Below are 21,833 nucleotides of genomic sequence, written 5' to 3'. Positions count from 1 at the left end.
GGCTTGGTGACGGACTTCCGCCCCGTTGCGTAGCAGCGGTGGGCGTGGCAAAAGGGTCAGTCCGAGACAAGCAGGAGTGGTCGGAACCTTCTTCCCCATCCTCCCCTTCCCCTTCCCCTTCCCCTACGGGGAAAGGCTGAGAGCCGGCACCCAGGCCACCCCGCGGCCGCCGTGGCCTCAGCTGCAGCCCGGCCCCGCGTCCGGAGGACCCAGGCGGCGTCCAGGACGGTGCGTGACGCGCTGAGCGAGCTTCTCACCCGGTGTGAGAGGGGAGGGGAGCGGAGGGGGCGAGGTCCCGGTGGATTGGCGCCTGGGTCGGAGGTGCTGGGGATCGAGAGGAAGGGTGGAGGGGAGGAGGAAAATGGAGGAAGGGAGCTCTGCTGGGAGGAGTCGGGAGGGGAGCTGGGGGCTCTGGAGCTTGGGAAGCCTCGGGAAGTACGGGAGTGGCCTTGGGCTGGCCCGACGGGAGGGGCAGACGGCTCGGGTTAGGGGACAACGTGGAGTTTAAATGGCAATGATTGACGGGCCTAGAGACGAGGAAGGGAACGTTCTGGGGGCTAGCCCTGGCAGGAGCCGCGAAACCCAAACCTCCGCCCTCCAAGCGCCATAGCTTGGCTTCTTTCCCATGCCTTGTCTTTGGCTGCCTTGTCTTTCTTTTATTCCTTCGCCGCTCCTCTCTCCTCCCACCCCTCCGTAGAGGACTCTTACATTCCTGACATCCTTGCCCCTGAATGATTTGCAGCTCCGCTCTCTCGCACGCAGGATCCATCCACTCGCTTTGTACACTGGGAAGCCCACCCCAGCCCAACAGAACAGTTGGTGGGTAGAGAGCCGGGGACAGGAGAGAGAGCGAGCGAGCCGAAAGCGAGCAGGACTCAGCGTGTTTGGGATCCGGACACACTTTTCCTTTAAGAAACTAGCATAATCTCAACTGGTAGCAAATGTGGCGGTTACTAAGGCCACTGTTCTCAGAGACTGACCTGTGAGAATCTTGGCAGGTACTTCTTACACAGTAGTGTTAGTTAATTACGATGTTGCTGGCTGCTAGTATTTCCCTAAGAAGGAATGGGATTGGATAGTGGTGAGGGAAGGAGAGGGGTACATTAGTGGTGATACTCCGTCTCCAGCTTCCCAGTAGTTGAAAAGGAGGAACAAGCAATTTCAAACATTTCCTCTGGTCCTCACTGTGAATTTATTGTGCCATTCTGCTGCTACAACTAGTAGCAGTCTGGAATCTCCTTTCCTATGTATTATGTCGTTTGATTTGCGGGATAGTATGTAAGATAAGGCAAATGTCATCGTCTCTATTTGACAGTCAGAGAAACTGGAAACTAAAAGGTTACAATGGCTTATTTGAAGTTGGTAGGTGGCAGAGCTAGGACTGGAATAACCCAAGGCTTCTCTCGCTCCTGCTTCTTTGCTTGGTCATCTATTTTCCAGAGAGTTAATTTTCCCAGCACGGGAAGCTTTTTGGTTTCTGGGTCTGGGTCTTGACCCTCCCCAGGAGACCAAGCATTGTCTGTAGTACCTCTTCCTGGAAGCATTTTTTGAGGTACAGGCGTGTACCAGATTGTTTGGAAATGGGGTGTTGTTGAAAGGAAGGCAGCATTCCTCCTTCTGTTTTCTGGGGAAACAAGCAGAGGAGAGGGACATCAACTTGTCACTCCTCTTCCGGACTACAAAGGGACAGTGCCAGATTTTACCCCCTCCTCTCTCCTCCATTTTGAGAATACCCACGGAACGTGTAGTGTAGTTGATGAGCACGGCGAACTAATGAACAAATGTACCATATTCTGGGAGATGAAGACTTTGTATTCCGCGTAAAAATTATCATTATCCTATCTTATCCCAACACAGCCCTTGAACTGTTGATACACATATCATAATGATACAAGGAGTTTGATTAATATTCCTGTATATCATTGAATCAAATTCTCAGGACACTGCAACATGGACTTGTTTCCATCTCTGTAAGCATGTGTAACATGCATTCTTTTCCACCGGCCTGGGCCCTCAGCCGAGACAGTCCCAAATGAACACACAGGACGCTAGATTAATTATGAAGCTATTGGCCGTTTGCTATGGTTTCTTATCGGCTAGCTCTGATTTAATTATTAACCCATAACTGCTAATCTAAGTATTTCCACATGGTCATCTCTTACCGGAGAAAGGGTCCAGACCTCTTACTCCTCTGGCATCCTACATCATGACTAACTGTACCTCTGTTTCCCAAAATCCTCCTCCACTCCTAGTCCCACCTATCTTGCTTCCCTATTGGCCAACAGTGCTTTATTCAACAACCAGTAAGATAAACATATACACAGAAGGACCTCTCTCATCAGGCATATGTGTGGTCTGCCCAGTTTTGCCAACCAAGTTGCCCGCCCTGGAACATCTCTACTTTTCTGTCCTTACCAATGATTTGAGGAAGGGTCTCACCTTGTAACCCCTGCTGTCTTGGAACTCACTCTGTAGACCAGACCTACCTTGAACTTAGAAATCTGTCTTTCTTTGCCTCCACAGTGCTGGGATTAAAGACATGCGCCACCACTGCCTGGCTGGGTTTTGTTTTTGTTTTGTTGAGTTTTTTTGTTTTGTTTTTTTGTTTTTCGAGACAGGGTTTCTCTGTATTGTTTTAGAGGCTGTCCTGGAACTCATTCTGTAGACCAGGCTGGCCTCAAACTCACAGAGATCTGCCTGCCTCTGCCTCCCGAGTGCTGGGATTAAAGATGTGCGCCACCAACGCCCAGCCGGGTTTTGAAATTTTTTTTTCTTCGAGACAGGGGGTTTTGAAAAAATTAATATTTTTTGATACAGGGTCTCATGTAGGCCAAGCTGGCCTTGAACTTCTGATCTTCCTGCATTCGATCCCAAGTGCTAGAATTGTAGTTGTCAGTCTGCTTTCCTGCTTTTTGCCTGATTTTAAATCTTATTTAAGACTGGATTTGAACGCAGTTTAGGAATAGACTTCTTAGAGGCTGGGTGGTGGTGGCGCCCACCTTTAACCCCATCACTTGGAAGGCAGAGGCTGGTGGATTTCTGTAAGTTTGAAGCCAGCCTGGTCTACAGAGCAGGGTGTCAGGATAGGCTCCAAAGCTACACAGAGAAACCCTGTCTCAGAAAAAAAAAAACAAAAAACAAGAAACAGACTTCTTGATTTATTAAAACAGGGGGTCTCTGTGTAGTCTGGCTGGCTTGAAACTCACTGTCCTCTGAGTCTTCCAGTCCTGGTGTTACAGGCATGGTTCATCATCATGTGCAGTTCAGGTTTTTATTCCCCCCATGGTACTAAGGATTGGGTCCCAGTGCCTGTAAATGCCAGGCAGTACAAATTCTCTACTACTGAGCTGCATCTGCAGCCCAGATTTTTTGTTTGAGACAAGGCTTGGCCATCTAATCTAAGTTGGTTTGGAACTTGCTATATAGCCAGAGCAGGCCTGGAACTCAGAATTCTCCTACTTTGCTTACTGAGTGTTGAGATTACAGGCATGAGCTACCATCCATGGCTTCCAGAATTGTTTTGACTGGAGATAATTTAAGTGAAAGCCCTTTGGAAACATTAAAGGCTAGCACAGGGAAAATATTATGGATTCACATATTGTATAGCCACCAATTGGCAAATTTTGACATGTTGTTATATGTGCTGAATAAAGAAGTATATATACAGGGGCTGGAGAGATGGCTCCATGGTTAAGAGCACTGGCTGCTCTTCCAGAGAACCGGGGTTCGGGTCCAAACACCCACATGGCAGCTCACAACTGTCTATAACTCCAGTGCCAACGAATCAATTTCAAGCACCAGGCACAGATGTGGCACACAGACTTATATGCAGGCAGTACATCCATATATAAGAAATGAGATAAAAATAATTTTGTGAAATTAATGTATATGTGTAGGTGGACTTTTCTTTCCTGCCAGCCAGTTCCCAAATAACCACACAGAAACTCAATATTAATTATAAACGCTCGGCCATGACTCAGGCTTGTTTTAGCTCTTTTAACTTAAATTACTTCCTATCCTGCTTGCTTAACTAGCCATTGGCCAGTCAGCTTTTGTTGTTGTTGTTTTTGAGACAGGGTTTCTCTGTGGCTTTGGAGGCTGTGCTGGAACTCACTCTGTAGACCAGGCTGGTCTTGAACTCACAGAGATCCACCTGCCTCTGTCTGCCGAGTGCTGGGATTAAAGGTGTGCACCACCAACACCAAGCAATAAATTTTTTTTTATTTAAATCAATCTTGTCTCCAGTAGCTTCCCTTCTCTATCCTTGTTTTCCTGCCCCTCAAGACAAGGTTTCTCTGTGTAACAGCCCTATCTGTCCTGGAACTCTCTGTAGACCAGGCTGGCCTTGCACTCCCAGAGATCCACCTGCCTCTGCCTCCCAGGTGCTGGGATCAAAGGTGAGCGCCACCGCCTGGCTGCTTTTTCTTTCCCTCCATTCCACTATGTTTGACTCTGCTAGACAAAATACCTCCCTGTTGGTGAGGTAGTACAGAAACCTGCAGTCCTGAAAGGAGTTTCTCGTCCTCCACCTGGGTGCCCCCCACCCGCCAGATCCCAGTCTTCCCCAGGTTCACTGTTACATGGAGGTAGTTCCCCTGCCTAACATGTTTTCTTCCCTGTTCCTATTAATAGAGTGCTTCTGATTGTGACATCATACCCACCCCTTGGCCATGAAAGTTGTCACCAGGAAGAAAGACTCAGTTGGAGAATAACCAACAAGATGCGATACTGGGAGCATCTCCTGAGCGGCACTGAGTGGAGGCATCAGGGGGTTGGAACCTTGTAAACAGGGAACCTGCCCCCCTGCCCCTCCCCCCACCTAGAAGGTAAACAGCCTTGATTTGGAATCTCATTTCAGACTTGCCTCTTCTCTCTGGTAAAGGTTCCTCCTGACCTTGCAAACCTTGTTACCTGGAACTTTCTACAATTAATGCATGCTCTCCTATTTATGTCTCTAATTTTGTTGATAGTAAGTTTTATTTTGTTCATACATTTGTTCATCTTGTGCACTCACTGGGTTATACCTGTGCCTTAGTTTGAAGACAGTGGTTGTGTGTTTTTTCTTTCTCCTACAAGTCTCTGCTGGCAAGAAGTCGGTATGGTTAGTATGAAAAGATGTGGATTAACCACACAAATAGTGCCTTGTGCGGGTGCACAACGGGGAGTCCCTGCTGTCTTTTGAAGCCTAGCAGACCTTAAATTAGGTATTTGATGAGTTCATGAAGAATATAGGCCCTCAATTTAGACCAGGCAGCAATGGTGAGCCCAGCACCAGGCAGACAAAGGCAAGCAGATCTCTAGGAGTTCAAGGCCAGCCTGGTCTACAGAGTGCGTTTGAGGCCAGCCTGGTCTACTTACTTCAGTAATGCTAGTCTTACCTCAGTCAATGCTAACTTCTCATTTCCAGGGGAGCAGCCCCAGTTGTCTCAGTAGGCAAAGGATTTACTTCCGGGCTTCCGGTCTCGTTAATCACAGCCTATTCTTCAGCCCCAGCTGACCAGAAACAGATTCTTAACTCAAAATATGCACCAACCCCTATAGAATCTTTAAGTGACTCTCAAACTTCCCTCTGCAAATTCACAAGCCAGGCCTACCATTGTCTGCATTTCTCAGCGCTCTTACCATCCGAGCTCCCACAGAAGAAGTGAACAAACTTTGAACACTCGATGGCTTTTCTGGCCCGAAGTCACTCCACAACCTTCTCATACACCGCGTAACCCTGGCACCTGTTTCTTTCTTGGTGATGAGACACCGTGACCAAAAGCAAGTTGGGGAGGCTTACACTTTCATCACTGGCCATCACTTGAGGAAGGCAGGACAGGAACTCAGTCAAGCAGGGCAAGAACCTGGAGGCAGACGCTGCTCACTGGCTTGCTCATCACAGCTTGTTCAGCCTGCTTTCTTGTAGATCCCAGAACCACCAGTCCACAGCTGGCCTCCCCACATCAGTCACTAATTAAGAAAAGGCCTTACAGCTTGCCTTCAGCCCCATCTTATGGAGGCATTTTGCCAATTGAGGCCCCTTTTCTCTGATGAAAATAGCTTGTGTCAAGTTGACATGAAACTAGCCAGCACATCTTTAAAAAAGGAAATAGCCTGTGCTGCCACCAGGGTTTTTGTTTTGTTTTGTTTTTGTCTTTTGTTTTTTGAGATAGGGCCTTTCTATCATGTAGCCCTGGCTGTCCTGGAACTCCTTATATACACTGAACTGGCCTCGAACTCACAGGAGATCCACCTTCCTCTGCCTCTGAGTGCTGGGATTAGATTGTGCACTGACATAACTGACTTTGTTGCTCTGTTTTAGACCTAAGACCTTGAGCATGCCAGACAAGCACTTTACTGCTGAGCTACAGTCCAAACCCCACACTAGCATCTCCACAGGGTGTTATAATTCTGCCTTTATAGATAGGGACCATGAGGGGACTGCAGAATCCTTAGTCATTAGAAGCTTTCTGTTCCCCTTGGCCATCTGTGTATATACAGGATGTCCCATGCTATTTATTTTAAGGGGCATCTAATGTAATTGGTATTTTTAAGACATTAGCTTACTGTTTGTTCATTCCTTCTCTCCCTCCTCTCCCTCCCTCCCTTTCCTAGTTCCTTTTCCTTTTATGTTTCCATGCTAGGGATTGAACCCACAACTTTACATATATTAGGCATGTGGTCTGCCATTGATCTATACCCTAGCCTAACAGTGATTTAAAATGAAAATACCAAGCCAGGGGCTGGGAATGAAGCTTAGTTGGTTGAATGCTTGCCTAGCATTCATGAAGCCCAGGTTTGATCCCAGACTTGATGGTGCAAAGGGAGGTACAGGTAGGAGGTTAAGACTAAGCTGGCCTCAATCTGGGCGTTGGTGGCGCACGCCTTTAATCCCAGCACTCGGGAGGCAGAGGCAGGCGGATCTCTGTGAGTTCGAGACCAGCCTGGACTACCGAGCGAGTTCCAGGACAGCCTCCAAAGCCACAGAGAAACCCTGTCTCGAAAAACCAAAAAAAAAAAAAAAAAAAAAAAAAAAAAGACTAAGCTGGCCTCAAACTCACATTGTCCTGCTTCTGCCTCTTAGGTGCTGGGATTAAATGTGAGCCACCATGCTTAGCTTTTTTGGAGGCTAGAAGGATCTCTTAATATGTAGTCTGGCTGTCTTGGAATTCGTTATGTAGCCTAAGTTAGCTCAAATTGGAATCCTGTTACCTCTACCTCTCAAGTGTTAGTATTAGAGGCATGAGCCATTATCTGTGTTGCCACTTAAGAACGAGAAAAAGGGCAGAGGAAGGGGCTGGAGCCATGGCTCAGGGGTTAAGAGCACTGACTGCTCTTCCAGAGGTCATGAGTTCAATTCCCAGCAACCATATGGTGGTTCACAGCCATCTGTAATGAGATCTGGTGCCCTCTTCTGGCCTACAGGCAGACATACAGACAGAACACTGTATACAAAATAAAAATCTTTAAAAGAGGGGGGGCAGAGACAGAGGGAGGGAGAGAGACCTCCATGTTTAAACCAGTTGATGCACAGGCAGTGATTGTGAGAGTGAGAACTGGGCTTTGGCCAAGGAGGACTCTTGATGTCAGCCTGGAGCCTCCTCTGCAGACAGCAACAAGCACATAGACACACAGGTACATATACAAATGGGGGAGAACAAGACAGAAAAAGACAGTCGGTAAATAATCAGTCTTGCAAATATGTCACACTTGAGCTAAGTCATAATTCTAAATCTAGATTTCTTTTAAGACGATTGGTTTCAGCATTCAGGAGGCAGAGGCAGTTGGATCTCTGTGAGTTCAAGGCCAGCCTAGTCTACAGATCGATTGCCAGGTTAGGTTCCAAAGCTATAGAGAAACCATGTCTAGAAAAATAAACACACAAACAAAAAGAAAAACCTATGTTGGTTTCTTATTACTTTAAAAAAGTGTGTGTGTGTGTGCATATTTGGCATGTACTCACATGGCATGGTACATGATTGAGGTAGGAACTGGTTTTCACTCTTCACAGTGTTGTTTCCAAGGACCCAACTCAGGTCTTGAGGGTTTAGCATCAGCATCTTTATTCCCTGAGCCTCTCATCAGCCCTGTACGTGTGACTTAAAGGTTGCTTTTATAAGGATTGACCTGCGATGCACACTGTTTTTACCTTGCCTCTGGAGCCAGTCTGCCTGGGTTTCACTGAATCTGGTTTAACCACTGTTTGTCGTATGATTCTGGACATGCTTCTTAAGTTCTGTGCCTCTGTTACTCGTCATTAAAACATGAATAATGATAGTGTGTACCTCGTAAATTGTTCTAGGATTAGTTAATAGGCTAAAAGTGCTTAAAATCATGACAAGCACATAGTAAAGTTCAATAAATGTTGACTTCATCAGTGTAAATAAAACACTATTCTGTGTTTGATCACTGAGACCTTTCCCCTGTCCCCCCAAAACAACAACAACAAAATCCCAAGCCATGATCATTGTAGGAAAGATAGGAAGAAAAAAAAAAAACACAATAAAACAAATGCCAGTGAAGCTAACATTTAAGTTACTGTTGTGTGTATGTGTGACGCATATTAAAGATTTATGTAATTTTGTGTGTGGGGACTTTTTCCTGTCCACTGTGTGCATGCCAGTGAATGTCAGAAGAGAACTGGAGTTACAAGTGGTTGTTAGCTACTGTGCGAGTCCTGGGAACAGAACTTGGCTCCTCTGCAAGAGCAGCAAGTGCTCTTAACTACTGAGCCATCTTAAGTGGTGGCCTTTAATCCCAGGAGGAACTCTGTGATTTCTAGATTAGCCTGATTTACTTAGTGAGTTCCACACAAAACAAAAGAAAAAAGTTATTTTGTATGTATGTTTTGCTGGAGTGTGGTACCTGAGAACAGAAGACTATGTCTAATCCCCTGGAGCCTGTACCCACTTCAGGAAAAAGATTTGTTTATGTGCTAAAAAAAAAAAAAAAAAAAAGCAGAGCTTTAGCTGCAGCAGTTTGTTTCAGAGAGAAAATGGCAGCCATGCAGCAAACTGCCAGTCATGAGGAGAATGCAAAAATAGATCATAGTCAAGGTTTAGGGCCTGGGAGTGTCCCTCAGTTGCATAAAACCCCAGATCCAACACCCAGCACTACATAAAGTAGGCGTGCTGGCTGACACATGCTTACTATCCTAATGGGGGAGTGTGTGTGTCAGAGGTCAAATTTGCTGGTTTGTCTTTGTACCCTCTTAGAAGTGAAAAACAATAAAAATAAGCTCTCACTGAGCTTGGAGCTCTTGATTTGCCCAGCCCTGGGATCCCATCTCTGCCTCCCAGCACGGTCCTTAGACTCATAGCCCTTTTCCTACTGAGCCATCTCCCCAGCCTCTTGTTTTGTTTATGAGATAGTCTCACTGTACAGTTTGGAGGTTGGAACTGTGTGAAGCAGACTAGCTACATCTTGCCAAGATCTGCCTGCCTCTGCCTCCGCCTCCTGAGTGCTGGAATTAAAGGTGTGAGCTACCACCACCTCAAATTCAGAGATCCCGTCTTTATTTTCTGAGACAGGATCTTTCAGATCCTATAGTGCAATGCCTTGCAACACACTGTGCTTAACTCATTCTTCCTTTACAGATGCCCTAGGTGATGCTAAGATGTTATTTTGCTTCTGTGTAAACTTTTTAAAAATTCAGGAGGATATAAATTATCAAAACAGAACTGTCTGGTTACTTTTCTGTTGCTTTAATGAAACATGACCACGAGCTACTTAAGGAAGGGATTGTTTTGGCTTAAGGTTCCAGAGAAGTAGAGTCCATAGAGGTGGGCATGTTCAGGAATAGGAGCAGGCACCTGGCTAGTACATCTTTTATCCTCAGAGAGAAAATGGGGTGAGGGGAGTAGAGAGACAGACAGATAGACAGACACACATACAGAGAGAGAGGGAGGGGGAGAGAGTGACAGAGAGAACTAGACAACAGGACAGGAAGTGGGTGGGTTTGTCCTCAGCACCACCGGCTGATGACCCAGCACTCAGATACCTGAGTCTGTGGGGCACGTGGCTTATTGCAGCCACTGCAGACCTCCATGTATGTACTGTGCATGCGTGCGCCATCGTACACACACTAATAATAAATAAGAATAAAACTGGATGGTCTGATCTCCAAGCCTGAGAACTGACTCATCTCCGGGAACATCACAGGTTGACGTGTCGGCTGTTCCTATTAGCCCACCGGCCGGATGGATCCAGAGAGGCCGTAGACCTTGTTCACTGACAACTTTGGGTTTGCCCTTGGGAAGCTCACAGGCCAGCCATGGCAGCGTTACCGTTCTCTGTCCTTCTGCTGCTGCCTCTGTCTCCCCATCGCAGGCCGTCAGTTCAGACTCTTCACCATCTACCTACAGCCTCTTTTCTTGTCTCCAGTTTCTTCTGTATTGACACAGTAGGGCTTTTGGTTTTGGTTTTTTTAGATAAGGCCTATGTAGACCTGGCTGTCCTAGAACTCGATCTGTAGACCAGTCTAGCCTAGAACTCAGAGATCCACCTGCCTCTGCCTCCTGAGTGCTGAGGTTAATGGTGTGCATCACTGGACCCAGGGACTCTGCACAATAGGCAAGCACTCTACCCCAGCGACACAGTGGTTTTAAAAGAGAACCGTCATCAGCTCACTGTTAAGCCTTTTGGTGACATCTCATGGCCTTTGTGACAAAGCCCAAATTCCACATAGGGTTCTTGGTGGCCTGGCTCTTGCTGGCCTGTTCTGACTTGTGTCCTGACAGCTCTTTGTACCCCTCAGGCCAGCCCTTTTCTGAGTTCATCTGGGCCCAATGCTCTACTGTCCAGTCCTCTACCCGATAGCTGTTACTGCCCTGAGGACAAGCTTCTGGAAGACTCCTCAGGCCCTCCCCTCTTCCAGCCCAGGCTCCGGAGTCCTGTCTGTGTAAGCCTCCACTGAGGCTTCTGTTGCATTGTGATTGGTGGGTGTACTTATGTAATACCTGCTCCCACCTGGACTTATTCCTCCTAACGGGCAGGTACTAGATCCTCAGTGAATGTCTGTTGGACAAGTGGATGAATTTTGGCAGTAAGCTGAGGCTGTGGTCACCTAGATGTGGCATTTTCTGAAGTGACTTCTTTTTCCTGTCTCTGCTTTCAGGACCTGGGTTTCAGTGATGAGACATGGGGTATGATGTAACGCGTTTCCAGGGGGATGTGGATGAGGACCTTATCTGCCCTATCTGCAGTGGAGTCTTGGAGGAGCCAGTACAGGTGAGTGGTGAGTGGCTCTGAGGGCTGGTTTGTGGGGGCAGCCCATGGCAGTAAAAATGCCAAAAATACTCCTGAGGAACGGACCCTGGGATGTCCCTGTGTTCTTCTCCCATTCCTGCTCCCAGTAGAACAGAGGAGAATTTGTGGTCACAAGGAAAACAACAGCATTCTGTAGTCTTTCTAGAGTTGGGTTCAGATATTCTGAGGTCGCTGAGGTATTTGTGGTGTACAGCGATCACCTTGTTTCTTCTACACGGCTTGGTATTGCTCTTCTAGGAGCTCTGAGGCTCGTGTTCTGTCAGTGACGGACCTCCTAGATTTGTTCAGTCCTCACTGCACTTGGACAGTGTCATACTTTGTGTGACTAGCTGTCTCCCTGGGGCCTATTTGCCTTCCTCTAGTCTAATATAGAAGAGGGGGTGCTCTTTCTTCCTAGGATCTACTGAACAGGTTTGATGGAGTCATGCCCTTGGCACTTTGATGTGAAAGCTGCCAGGTCAATAGGTCATTTCCTGTACCAGGTGGACCAGGCTCTTGAGTCACTTGTGTTCTCTTGGGACAAGTTTGAGAAGCTCAGAAGCTGTAAGGTAAATCACTGACAATGACATTTGTGGGACATCATCCTACATGAGCCTTACTGCACTCATTTTGCAAATACCAATAGTCCTTTGCTGCTTGGCCAGCTGAGACAACACAATTTTCCAAACCAGGGCAGGAGCTAAAGTCATCTCATTTGCTACTTGTAGACAATTCACAGGGCTTCCCGAGACTTTGAGTTGATTCTTTCTCTCCAGTTTAATTATAAAGTTCAGACTCCACAACAGTGGCTGTGAGTCCTAGAGCTAGAACCCTTCCTGTGTCTTTGTGGCCTATTGCTATTAAAGCATATCAGATGTGTGTGGAGCAACTGTCTGGTGGTGTCAAGAGGTCACAGGGTGGGTCCGCTCCCTGGGCCTTGGCGGGGTGTTGTCTGCTTTCTGTCACTGCCATTTAAGGCGCATCACTTGAGGTCGTTAGTGAGCCACCCACCATCCCAGCGTTTACCTCCTCAGAGAGTAGGGAGGTGGCCTTTGTGATAGCTGGTGTATTTCCAAAGGCCTGTGTGCACTGTCCTGCCACTGAACTATTTCCTTATTAATGAATATAAGCATTGAAATGATTACAAAATCAAGGTGCAGCTGGAGAGATGGCTCAGTGGGTACAAGCTCTTGGCAAGTAAGCCTGTGACCTGAGTTGGATCCCATGATGAAAAAAGTCCTTCCCACCTGCCTGGCCCTGCCGCCCTCAACGCTGTACACACAAATAGTGATACCATGTATGTATGTATGTATGTATGTATGTATGTATTATTTTTGGTTTTTTGAGACAGGGTTTCTCTGTGACTTTGGAAGCTGTCCTGGAACTTGATCTTGCAGGCCAGGCTGGCCTTGAACTCACAGAGATCGGCCTGCTTCTGCTTCCCAAGTGCTGGGATTAAAGGCCACTGCCACCTGACACATATTTAGTTTTTATTAATTTTGTATCTCTTCAGTGAACTTTTTTTTTCTTGGTGACAGGGTGTCTCTGTGTAACCCTGGCTGTCCTGGAACTTGTTATGTAGACTAGGCTGGCCTCAAACTCAGAAAGATCTGCCTGTTTGTGCTTCCTGAGTGCTGGGATTAAAGTTGTGTGTTATCACGCCAGGCTTTAAAATGGGGGCATGTGTAGCTTTGAGCTTGAGACCAACCTGGTCTACAGAGTGAGTTCTAGGACAGCTAGAGCTATTTGTTACACAGAGAAACCCTGTCTTGAAAAAGCAAAAAGTAAATAAAAATTTAAGAAGTATTTTCTAATGTAATTACATTTTTAAAAATTTAAATTAAGTATAGAATGTGTGCATACATGAATGCGTGCGTGTGTATACTCCAGTACACAGATCAGAGGACAACTTGTAGAAGTCAATTTTCTTTTTCCACAGCATGAGTCCTGGGTATTGAACTCAGGTCATCAGCAAGGCGGGAAGCACCCTGTCTGAGCTATCTTACCAGCCCCTCTCTAGTGTCTTACCGGTGAAAGTGAGTATTTAGAGGAGAGGAAGGACTTAGCTCACTTTTTCGTTTTTTTGGTGGTGTTAGAGAGGGAACCCAGCACCTTGTTCTTGCTAGGCAAGTTTTCTGCCACTGGGCTATGTCCCCAGCCCCAGTCTGCACTTTGAAATGATGGTTCTGGCTGATAGGTGTAGACTGGATAATAGGAGACAAGAGAAACCAGTTGGAAGACATACTTAGTAATTTAGGTCAGAGATGATGTGATAGGCACTTGAAATAGATGAGTAGCCGCAGACTGAGGAGAGCAGATAGATCTAGGATTTGTGATTTTTCTTAGTATGTTTAGATTTTAAGATGACCCAAGCAAGCGTGGTGGCCTATAAACCCAGCCCTCCCTACATAGCCACTGCAAGGACAGGATAGCCTACGTGTGACTTTGTGTTAAAAATGTGGGGGCAAAAGTTTTGAGAAGTATCATACATAATGTTGAGGGTTTGGCTTTTTGTTTTCATTTTATTTGTTCATAGATAGCTTCTTTATTACTGTATTTTATATCCTTTAGCTAACACTTTATCGTTTGTTATTTTGTGTATGTGAATAGGCACAAGTGTGCCTTGGCACAATGGAGGCCAACAGATAATCTGTCGGAGTTGACTCTGCTTCTGTCAGACTCGGTAGCAAACACCTTCCCCTGCTGAGCCATCTCCCCAGCCCTGTGTGTCAGTCTCTGAGAAGTGAAACCTGAGCCCATGAGGTGGTTGAAGCACATTCCACACAAGCCTGATGACCTGAGTCCACTCTGTGGCGCCCACCCACGGTGGAAGAGAGCTCCACAGTTCATAAGCACTAGCACACCCCAAATGCAGATACACACTAATAACACACCCCAAATGCAGACACACACTAATAACACACCCCAAATGCAGACACACACTAAGTCAAAGCTAACCTGACCTAGACACAGTTGCCCGTTGCTGGCTGCCAGAAGGTGTCTTCACAGGGACCGTCTCAGAGGAATAAAGTACATCTTTATATATGGGGTTTTTTTGGGGGGGGTTGCTTTTGTTTTTGAAACAGGGTATGGGCATATAATCCAACTAGCTTGGAACTTGAGATCCTCAGTTTCAACTTCTGAGTGCTGGGAGCTGAGTGTTACCCCCCCCCACACACACACACCATGATCTTAAAAGTGAGAACAGTGACATTCCTCAACAAGCACTAGTTATGTTTAGGAGCCCAGGTGCAGCAGTTGTGAGTCAGGGGCAACACCTCATAGAAAGGGTAGGACAAGCCTCAGAGCGAGAACTGGAGTCTACACGGAGAAGCCGTTTATCTCAAGAAACTTTCTGACCATGGCTACTTGCTTTGTTGTTGGGTCTTTTTTTTTTTATGTTTTTCTTTTTATTTTGTGTGTGGGGAGAGGACAGGAAAGAGAGACTTTCATACGTATTTAGGTTCCTGAGGTTAAAGGTTGCTGTGAGCTGCCCTGTGGCAGCTGAACTTGGGTCCTCTGGAAGAGCAGCCAGGGCTGTTAACTGCTGAGCCGTCTCTCCAGTGCCCGGTTATTTGTGTAGGAGCTTGGGGGAGGAGGCAATTTGTAGACCAGGCTGGCCTGAAACTTAAAGAGATCTGCCTGCCTCCCGAGAGCTGCGATTAGAGATGTGTACCATCACACCTAGATTTTTTCCCCTTCCATTTACTCTGTGTGTGTGTGTGTGTGTGTGTGTGTGTGTGTGTGTGTGTGTGTGTGTGTGTGTGTGTGTGTGTGTGTGTACAGTCCATGGAACTCAGCAGATGGTTTGCAAGGATCCTTTTACCTTGTGGATCCTAAGGATCAAACTCAGTTTGTCAGGCTTGGTAGCAACTGAGTCATCTCACCAGCTCCATTTGTTTTCTGAGGTAATAAGGTCTTGCCATATAGGGTAGGCACTCACGAGACTCCTGCTCTGCCAACATGCATTGCCACAAGGAGCTCTCTCTCTCTCTCTCTCTCTCTCTCTCTCTCTCTCTCTCTCTCTCTCTCTCTCTCTCTCTCTCTCTCTCTCTCTCTCTCTCATGGTTTTACTATTATTAGATTTATTTGTTTGCTTGTTTGTTTTTGGGACAGGGTTTTTCTGTAGCTTTGTAACCTGTCCTGGAACTCACTCTGTACACCAGGCTGGCCTCGAACTCACAGAGATCCCCCTGTCTCTGCCTCCCAGTGCTGGGATTAAAGGTGTGTGCGGCCGTCCCCCCCCCAAGGTCTTGTACTCTTGTTATTGCTGCTGTGGTTAGTGAGACTTTGCCTCTCTAAACTGAATCTGAATCATTCTTCAAGACCTGTATATAAAACTTCCCTCTCCATAAGGATATGCTGTGGCTGGCCTTGCCTGGAAAGAGCACACCTTCCTCTAGACGTATTTAGCCATTGTTGTGTTTGCCGTCATGTCAGCAATTAGTAACTGACTGCCTTGTGTCATCGCCCCATTGTCCTGGGGTGTTATTTGTGTCTCTTCCTGTTACGTAACCTTTGCTTGTTTATCTTGTCTCACAACCCATTTGTGCTCTTGAGCACAGGAAGTAAGTCTTACACCTTGACCTGAAAATGCCCTGCCCCAAATAGATCTGCAGTTTACCATGACCCCATGACCCCTGGAGCTCTGACCCTAGAACCTGCTCAGAGGTTTGACTGGCTCCTGGGCAGTTAGCACATCCGGGCTCTCGGCTCCTGTTAACTCCCTTGTGTCCTTCTAGGCGCCTCACTGTGAGCATGCCTTCTGCAACGCCTGCATCACCCAGTGGTTCTCTCAGCAGCAGACGTGCCCGGTAGACCGTAGCGTTGTCACCGTTGCCCACCTGCGCCCAGTACCTCGGATCATGCGGAACATGTTGTCAAAGCTGCAGATCTCCTGTGACAACGCTGTGTTTGGCTGCAGTGCTGTTGTCCGGCTTGACAACCTCATGTCCCACCTCAGTGACTGTGAGCACAACCCGAAGCGGCCTGTGACCTGTGAACAGGGCTGTGGGTGAGATCCCTCCCTCCACCCCATTCAGACAAGGGCCTCCCATCCCACTCCTATAGGCAAGGGACACTTGTGGGCCTCAGATCCTACTTCCCAACTGTGGTCATTTTGGTCTTGCGTTGGTAACAGAAAGAGGACAGCAACCCAGTGACCCCTGATGACACTGAAGATCGAGGCACTTTCCTTTCTGTCTAGTCCAATCTACTCTCTCTCTGTCAGGCTGCCTGCTCCAGTTTCTAGCCTCTCGTGTTCCCTTGTGCCCTATTTGCTGTCTGTGTGAGGTGGGAAATAGTTGATTAAGTGCTGGTACCTGGGATAGTGATCCAGGACTCCTCAGAAGGAGTATATGTGTGCAGGTAGAATCCAACAGAGTAGCCTGACAGGACACAACAATTTCCCTCTTACTTTACAACAGCGTCCTAGGAGTCGGGCTGCAGAAGCCAGCAGTGTGGGCGGGAGTGGGGCTGTGTGACTTCCAGTTGACTGGGTGCTTGCTTCCCTCTATACACAAAGCTGGTTCTGTCCCCAGCACCACAGGAGCCAGCATGGTGGTCACACCTGCACTTGCAGCACTCAGGAGGTGGAGGCAGGAAATCAGAGGTCCAAAGTCATCCTTGGCACAATTGGGAGGCCAGTCTGGGTCTACAACACTAAGTCTTGAAGGGTGAAAGTTCAGAGTGGGGCAAGGAGCATGTTTGGGAGAAGAAAGTAAGAAGAAAAAGATCGTTAGAAGTGAGTGGTAGAACGCCACTCAGCAGTGTCCTGTCACAGAATGAGCCATTCGCACACAGGTCCTGCTGAACGGCCTGTTTGCTCTTCCCCCCTCTGAACTGCAGCCTGGAGATGCCCAAAGATGAGCTGCCAAATCACAACTGCATTAAGCACCTGCGCTCCGTGGTGCAGCAGCAGCAGACTCGAATCGCAGAACTGGAGAAGACGTCTGCTGAACACAAGCACCAGCTGGCAGAACAGGTGGGGCCCAGAGAGTCACGTCCACCTCTGTAAATAACCTCCTGCCCATCACAAGCTCCTCCATGAGTACCACACCTTTGTCCTGATCTCCAGCCTAGATGAGCAGATACTCTGCCTACAGCTCAGAAGAGATCAGAATCTCCCTTCATCCCACTCACGTCGTTCTTCACCTAACACCTGTGGAGTGCCTTCTTCACGAAGCCACTCAGCTGTGTCCTGAGGAAACAGCTGGACTGAGACAGCCTTCTGCTGTTTTCCCCAGGAAACTTGTAGTGCCTGTTCCTGAGCCCTCAAACTCCCTCACTCTCAGATCTGCAGCTTGGCTTAACTGTCCCTCTGGCTCTCCTACCCCACAGAAGCGAGACATCCAGCTGCTGAAGGCTTATATGCGTGCGATCCGCAGTGTCAACCCCAACCTTCAGAACCTGGAGGAGACAATCGAATACAATGAGATCCTCGAGTGAGTGTCACTCCGGATGTGAGGTCACTCACTCCATGTCCTGGCACCAAGGCCCCAGAGAGAAGGAGCAGGGGAGCGGCAGAGGAAGGCAATAAGAAATACGTACGGCAGGGCCTCTATTGGGTAAAGGACGGGCTGAAAGAAGAGCAAAGCCTCGGCTGCAGTCCTGGTTTCTTTTCTCTGGGGTGGGCAGAGGGGACCTCCCTGAGGATGCAGCTAGTCGGTTATCTGAGGGCACTGGGGACCAAATAGGTAATTTAAAACTCAGAGGAGCCTGCGGCGGTGGTGCACGCCTTTAGTCCCAGCATTAGGGGAGGCAGAGGCAGGCAGATCTCTGAGTTTGAGGCCAGCCTGGTCTACACAGAGTTCCAGGACAGCCAGAGATACAACAGAGAAGCCCTGCCTCGGGGGAGGAAGGGAGGGTTGGGGGAGAAGAGGAGTTGGAAGGCTGAGTGTATCCGGGGAAAGTCTCTAAAAGGCAGCAGAAACAAGCACGTGAACATGGAAAGTCTAAGGCCACTTTCAGTTTAGGAGGCACACATAGTTGATGACTGAAGTGTCTGTGAAACTAGAGGGGCTCGGTGTGTGCACAGAAACGTCCTTCCTTCAGTCCACTCTGACGAGAGGGACTTGGTGTGTGCACAGAACACGTCCTTCCTTCAGTCCACTCTGATGAGAGGGGCTCGGTGTGTGCACAGAAACGTCCTTCCTTCAGTCCACTCTGACGAGAGGGACACGGTGTGTGCACAGAACACGTCCTTCCTTCAGTCCACTCTGACGAGAGGGACACGGTGTATGTCTAAAACATGTTTCTTCGTTCAGTAGACCCTGGGTGAGCAGTTGCTGAAGCATGGTAGGCACTGTACACGAATTGGTATTTCAAAATATAACAGTGTAGACTCGTGGAATTGAGTATGGCAAGATGTGACCTGGATAGGACAACTAGGGAAAGACCCGGGTTCTCTGGACGGTGCTGGAAAGAAGCCAGTTATCCTGCGGAGGAAGAAAAGGCCAAAGGAGAGAAAGGCTTGAGCTGGAGTGACTGCCCTAACCCTCCCTCCCTCTCCACAGGTGGGTGAACTCCCTGCAGCCAGCCAGAGTGACCCGCTGGGGAGGGATGATCTCCACCCCTGACGCTGTGCTCCAGGCTGTAATCAAGCGCTCCTTGGTGGAGAGCGGCTGCCCGGCCTCTATTGTCAATGAGCTGATTGAAAATGCCCATGAACGAAGCTGGCCCCAGGGTCTGGCCACACTAGAGACAAGACAGATGAACCGGCGCTACTATGAGAACTACGTGGCCAAGCGCATCCCCGGCAAGCAGGCCGTTGTGGTGATGGCCTGCGAGAACCAGCATATGGGTGACGACATGGTGCAGGAGCCAGGGCTCGTCATGATATTTGCGCATGGTGTGGAGGAGATCTAAGAGCACAGCTGGCTGTGAGGAAGAGGTAGAATTGGAAAAGCCCATTGCTCCAGCCGCTGAGCCCAGAGCTCTCCCCCTGTCCTTATGCCATGGCTTGACATCAGCCGCAAAGTCCCTGCTTTTCTGGCACAAAGGACCTTGGGGCGCTTCACTCAGCCTCTCAGCGGGGGAACACAGATTCCTGCCTTCTGCCATATTCCTTCCCCCACAATGTCTGTAAAGTTTCAGTCTGGGTGGGAAAACCCCCACTTCTGTATTTACCTGCCTAAGATCCCTGGTTCCCAAATATTTTTCAGAAAGCACAAAGAAATTTGTTTTCCCCAGAGGATCAGGGTGGAGTGAGGAGTCTCTAATTGTCCCTCTCTTCCAAAACCAGGGGATCCGAGCAGGCAGACTTGCTGACTTCCCGCAGCTCTGAGGAGCAGACATCCAGCAGAAGTGCTGAGGGTGTTCCCGGTCATCACTGACAGCCCTTGGGGAAGATTGGACCTTTGTGCCAAGCGTATCCCTGTGCAGCCCGCCTGTGAGGTGCAGGCCTTGCTGCGTGTGCGGGCTGGGATGCTGAGATGCCCATTCGAACTCTTCTTTCCTTCACATTCTCATAATTAGGGAGGGGCAGGGCTGGGGCGGGGTCCATACACTCAGCAGGAAGCAGTGTCGGCTCTGCTGACCAGGACCGGCACTGTCTCATGGTGTGCCCCTGGTACCTCCATAGGCCCCTCTCCAGCCCTGTGATTGTAGTTTGATTTCCTTTAGCATTGCTTGTTTATATTTCCCGAGTCACAAATCCCTTCTGTACCCGATTTTGTTTTCATAGAATGGCCTGGTTATGGCTATCCTACTCTAGCCCGGCCACATTGTTGGCAATTTAATTTATTTACCTTTTTTTTTTTAAAGAAAGGAAAAAAGAAAAAAAATCGAAACTTAAAACCTTTCTTTTGCTGTTCCTATTGTGGGGTTAGGGTGGGGCTGGGTAGGATCTGTTTTAATGTTTCCTTTTCAGCACAGCCTTTGGGCTGATACCCGCTCTGGCCCTACCCCTCCATCACCCTGTGTGAAACAGGAACAGTCCAATGCCAGTGCCCGTGCCCCATGAAGAAATTTGCTCCTGCCGGGCGGTGGTGGTGCACGCCTTTAATCCCAGCACTCGGGAGGCAGAGGCAGGCGGATCTCTGTGAGATCGATGCCGGGCTGGACCGATAGCCTCCAAAACAATACAGAGAAACCCTGTCTCATAAAACCAAAAAAAGAAAGAAATTTGCTCCTGCCCCTTGGTCTCCTTGTGAAAGCTCAGAATTGGCATATACATTTTGATGGCAACTCTTTTTGTGTTTCCTGAGGAAACTTCTGCTTATCTGGGTTCTAACCTTCAAATGGGATACAGATTAGATATGTCTCCAAAAACAAGCTGAATACACTGTCCAACCTGAGGCCGCCTTAGGACTTGGGGGCCACTCGGGGCTCTGTGGGTCCCTGCTGGTCCCTGTGGTAGAGTAAGCAAGGAACAGTGGGTGGTATGGTTGTTCTAGAAGTGCGGGTTGCAGTGGGGCGGCAAGGTCAGGGCTCCCCTTCGCCATGTACTAGCTTCTCCTTGAGAGGTCGTCCAGGCAGCTGTGGTCGAGGGGGCCGAGTCATGGCTCCTTTGGGATGGATGGATACCCCTTGAGAACCTTAAGGAAGAGGTGGTGTTCCAGCTCCAGGGCGCCGTGCCCAGGAATGTGAAGAGGCTGCTGTACTTGGTGGAGTTTCTGTGTTCTGTTTTTCTCATTCCTCTTTGCCTTGTCCAGGCCTACACTGTCCCTCTTCCTTACTCACAGATGAGTGCTGAGGTGAAAGCCTGTGCGCCTGTGCAGCAGCCGGTGTCTCTGCAGTTGTCTGGCTGTGCTGGCCTTGCTGTCCATGGTGTTCGATAATAAATCTGTCACTCAACTCTGAGTTCTTAGCCACTCCCCCGACATCAGTCTTTCTCCCTGGGACCTTTCATTCTCACTGCCCGTCCTCCTTGCTTGGTAATGGCCTTAGACTGACACGTGTGCATCACGCGCTTGTGTCCTGTGCCCTCCTGCCTGTCTCCAGCGTATGCCTTTAGCCTGAATTCTATTTCCCTAAACGTTCCTGCAAGGGGGACACTCTGGAAGACTTGCTGGCACCTCTTTTTCCAGCAGGCACCCTCAATCTGGAAGCAGGTGGGAAGCTTCTGCTCCCTAGGGTCCCCTGACCTAAATGCAGGGAAGGAACCCGAAAGAACCATGCTGCTGTCTGCAAATCTCCATAAGGACTTTGCTGGGCTGGGAGATGGCTGCAGGTGAGAGTTCTTGCTGCACAAATATTAGGGTCTGAGTTCAAATTCCCAGCACATGTAGAAAAACTGAGCATGGCAAGAATGTCTTTAACTCCCTCCTGTGTGGGGCAGAGATAGAAGGCTCACTGGAGCTTGCTGGTCCTTAACCCAGCTCCAAGTTCAGTGACGGACATTGGCTCAAAGGAATGCGGCAGCCGGGCGTTGGTGGCGCACACCTTTAATCCCAGCACTCGGGAGGCAGAGGCAGGCGGATCTCTGAGTTTGAGGCCAGCCTGGTCTACAGAGTTCCAGGACAGCAAGGGCTACACAGAGAAACCCGTTGTCTTCGTCAGGGTTACCCTGTGAGGAGACATGCCTGCAGCACTTGGGGAGGAAAGGGTTAGTTGCCTTCAGCTTCCACATCACTGTTCCTCACTGGAGGGAGTCAGGATGGGAG

The 21,833-nt window shown here is 48.6% G+C and overlaps 1 protein-coding gene across 3 annotated transcripts; it reads left to right on the top strand.

The window, feature by feature from the left end:
* Positions 1–34: 34 nt before the first annotated feature.
* On the top strand, positions 35–21,030 carry Rnf41 (ring finger protein 41). 3 transcript variants are annotated; one of them, XM_005079716.4, is made up of 7 exons: positions 35–228; positions 4,633–4,826; positions 11,099–11,211; positions 15,972–16,243; positions 17,077–17,212; positions 17,569–17,672; positions 18,744–21,030. In XM_005079716.4, exons 3-7 carry the CDS (start codon positions 11,122–11,124, stop codon positions 19,093–19,095), a joined length of 954 nt encoding a protein of 317 aa, XP_005079773.1. In that variant the 5' UTR covers positions 35–228; positions 4,633–4,826; positions 11,099–11,121; the 3' UTR covers positions 19,096–21,030. The 3 variants fall into 3 exon arrangements, with proteins under 3 accessions (XP_005079773.1, XP_021088447.1, XP_021088446.1); XM_021232788.2 differs by lacking the exons at positions 35–228; positions 4,633–4,826 and adding an exon at positions 11,648–11,798 and having other exon boundaries at positions 18,744–19,120; positions 19,472–21,030; XM_021232787.2 differs by lacking the exons at positions 35–228; positions 4,633–4,826 and adding an exon at positions 11,648–11,798.
* Positions 21,031–21,833: the final 803 nt, after the last annotated feature.

This window comes from Mesocricetus auratus, unplaced genomic scaffold (assembly GCF_017639785.1).
Source record: "Mesocricetus auratus isolate SY011 unplaced genomic scaffold, BCM_Maur_2.0 Super-Scaffold_100011, whole genome shotgun sequence".
Lineage (NCBI taxonomy): Eukaryota > Metazoa > Chordata > Mammalia > Rodentia > Cricetidae > Mesocricetus > Mesocricetus auratus.
This window is presented reverse-complemented; position numbering and strand designations above follow the sequence as displayed.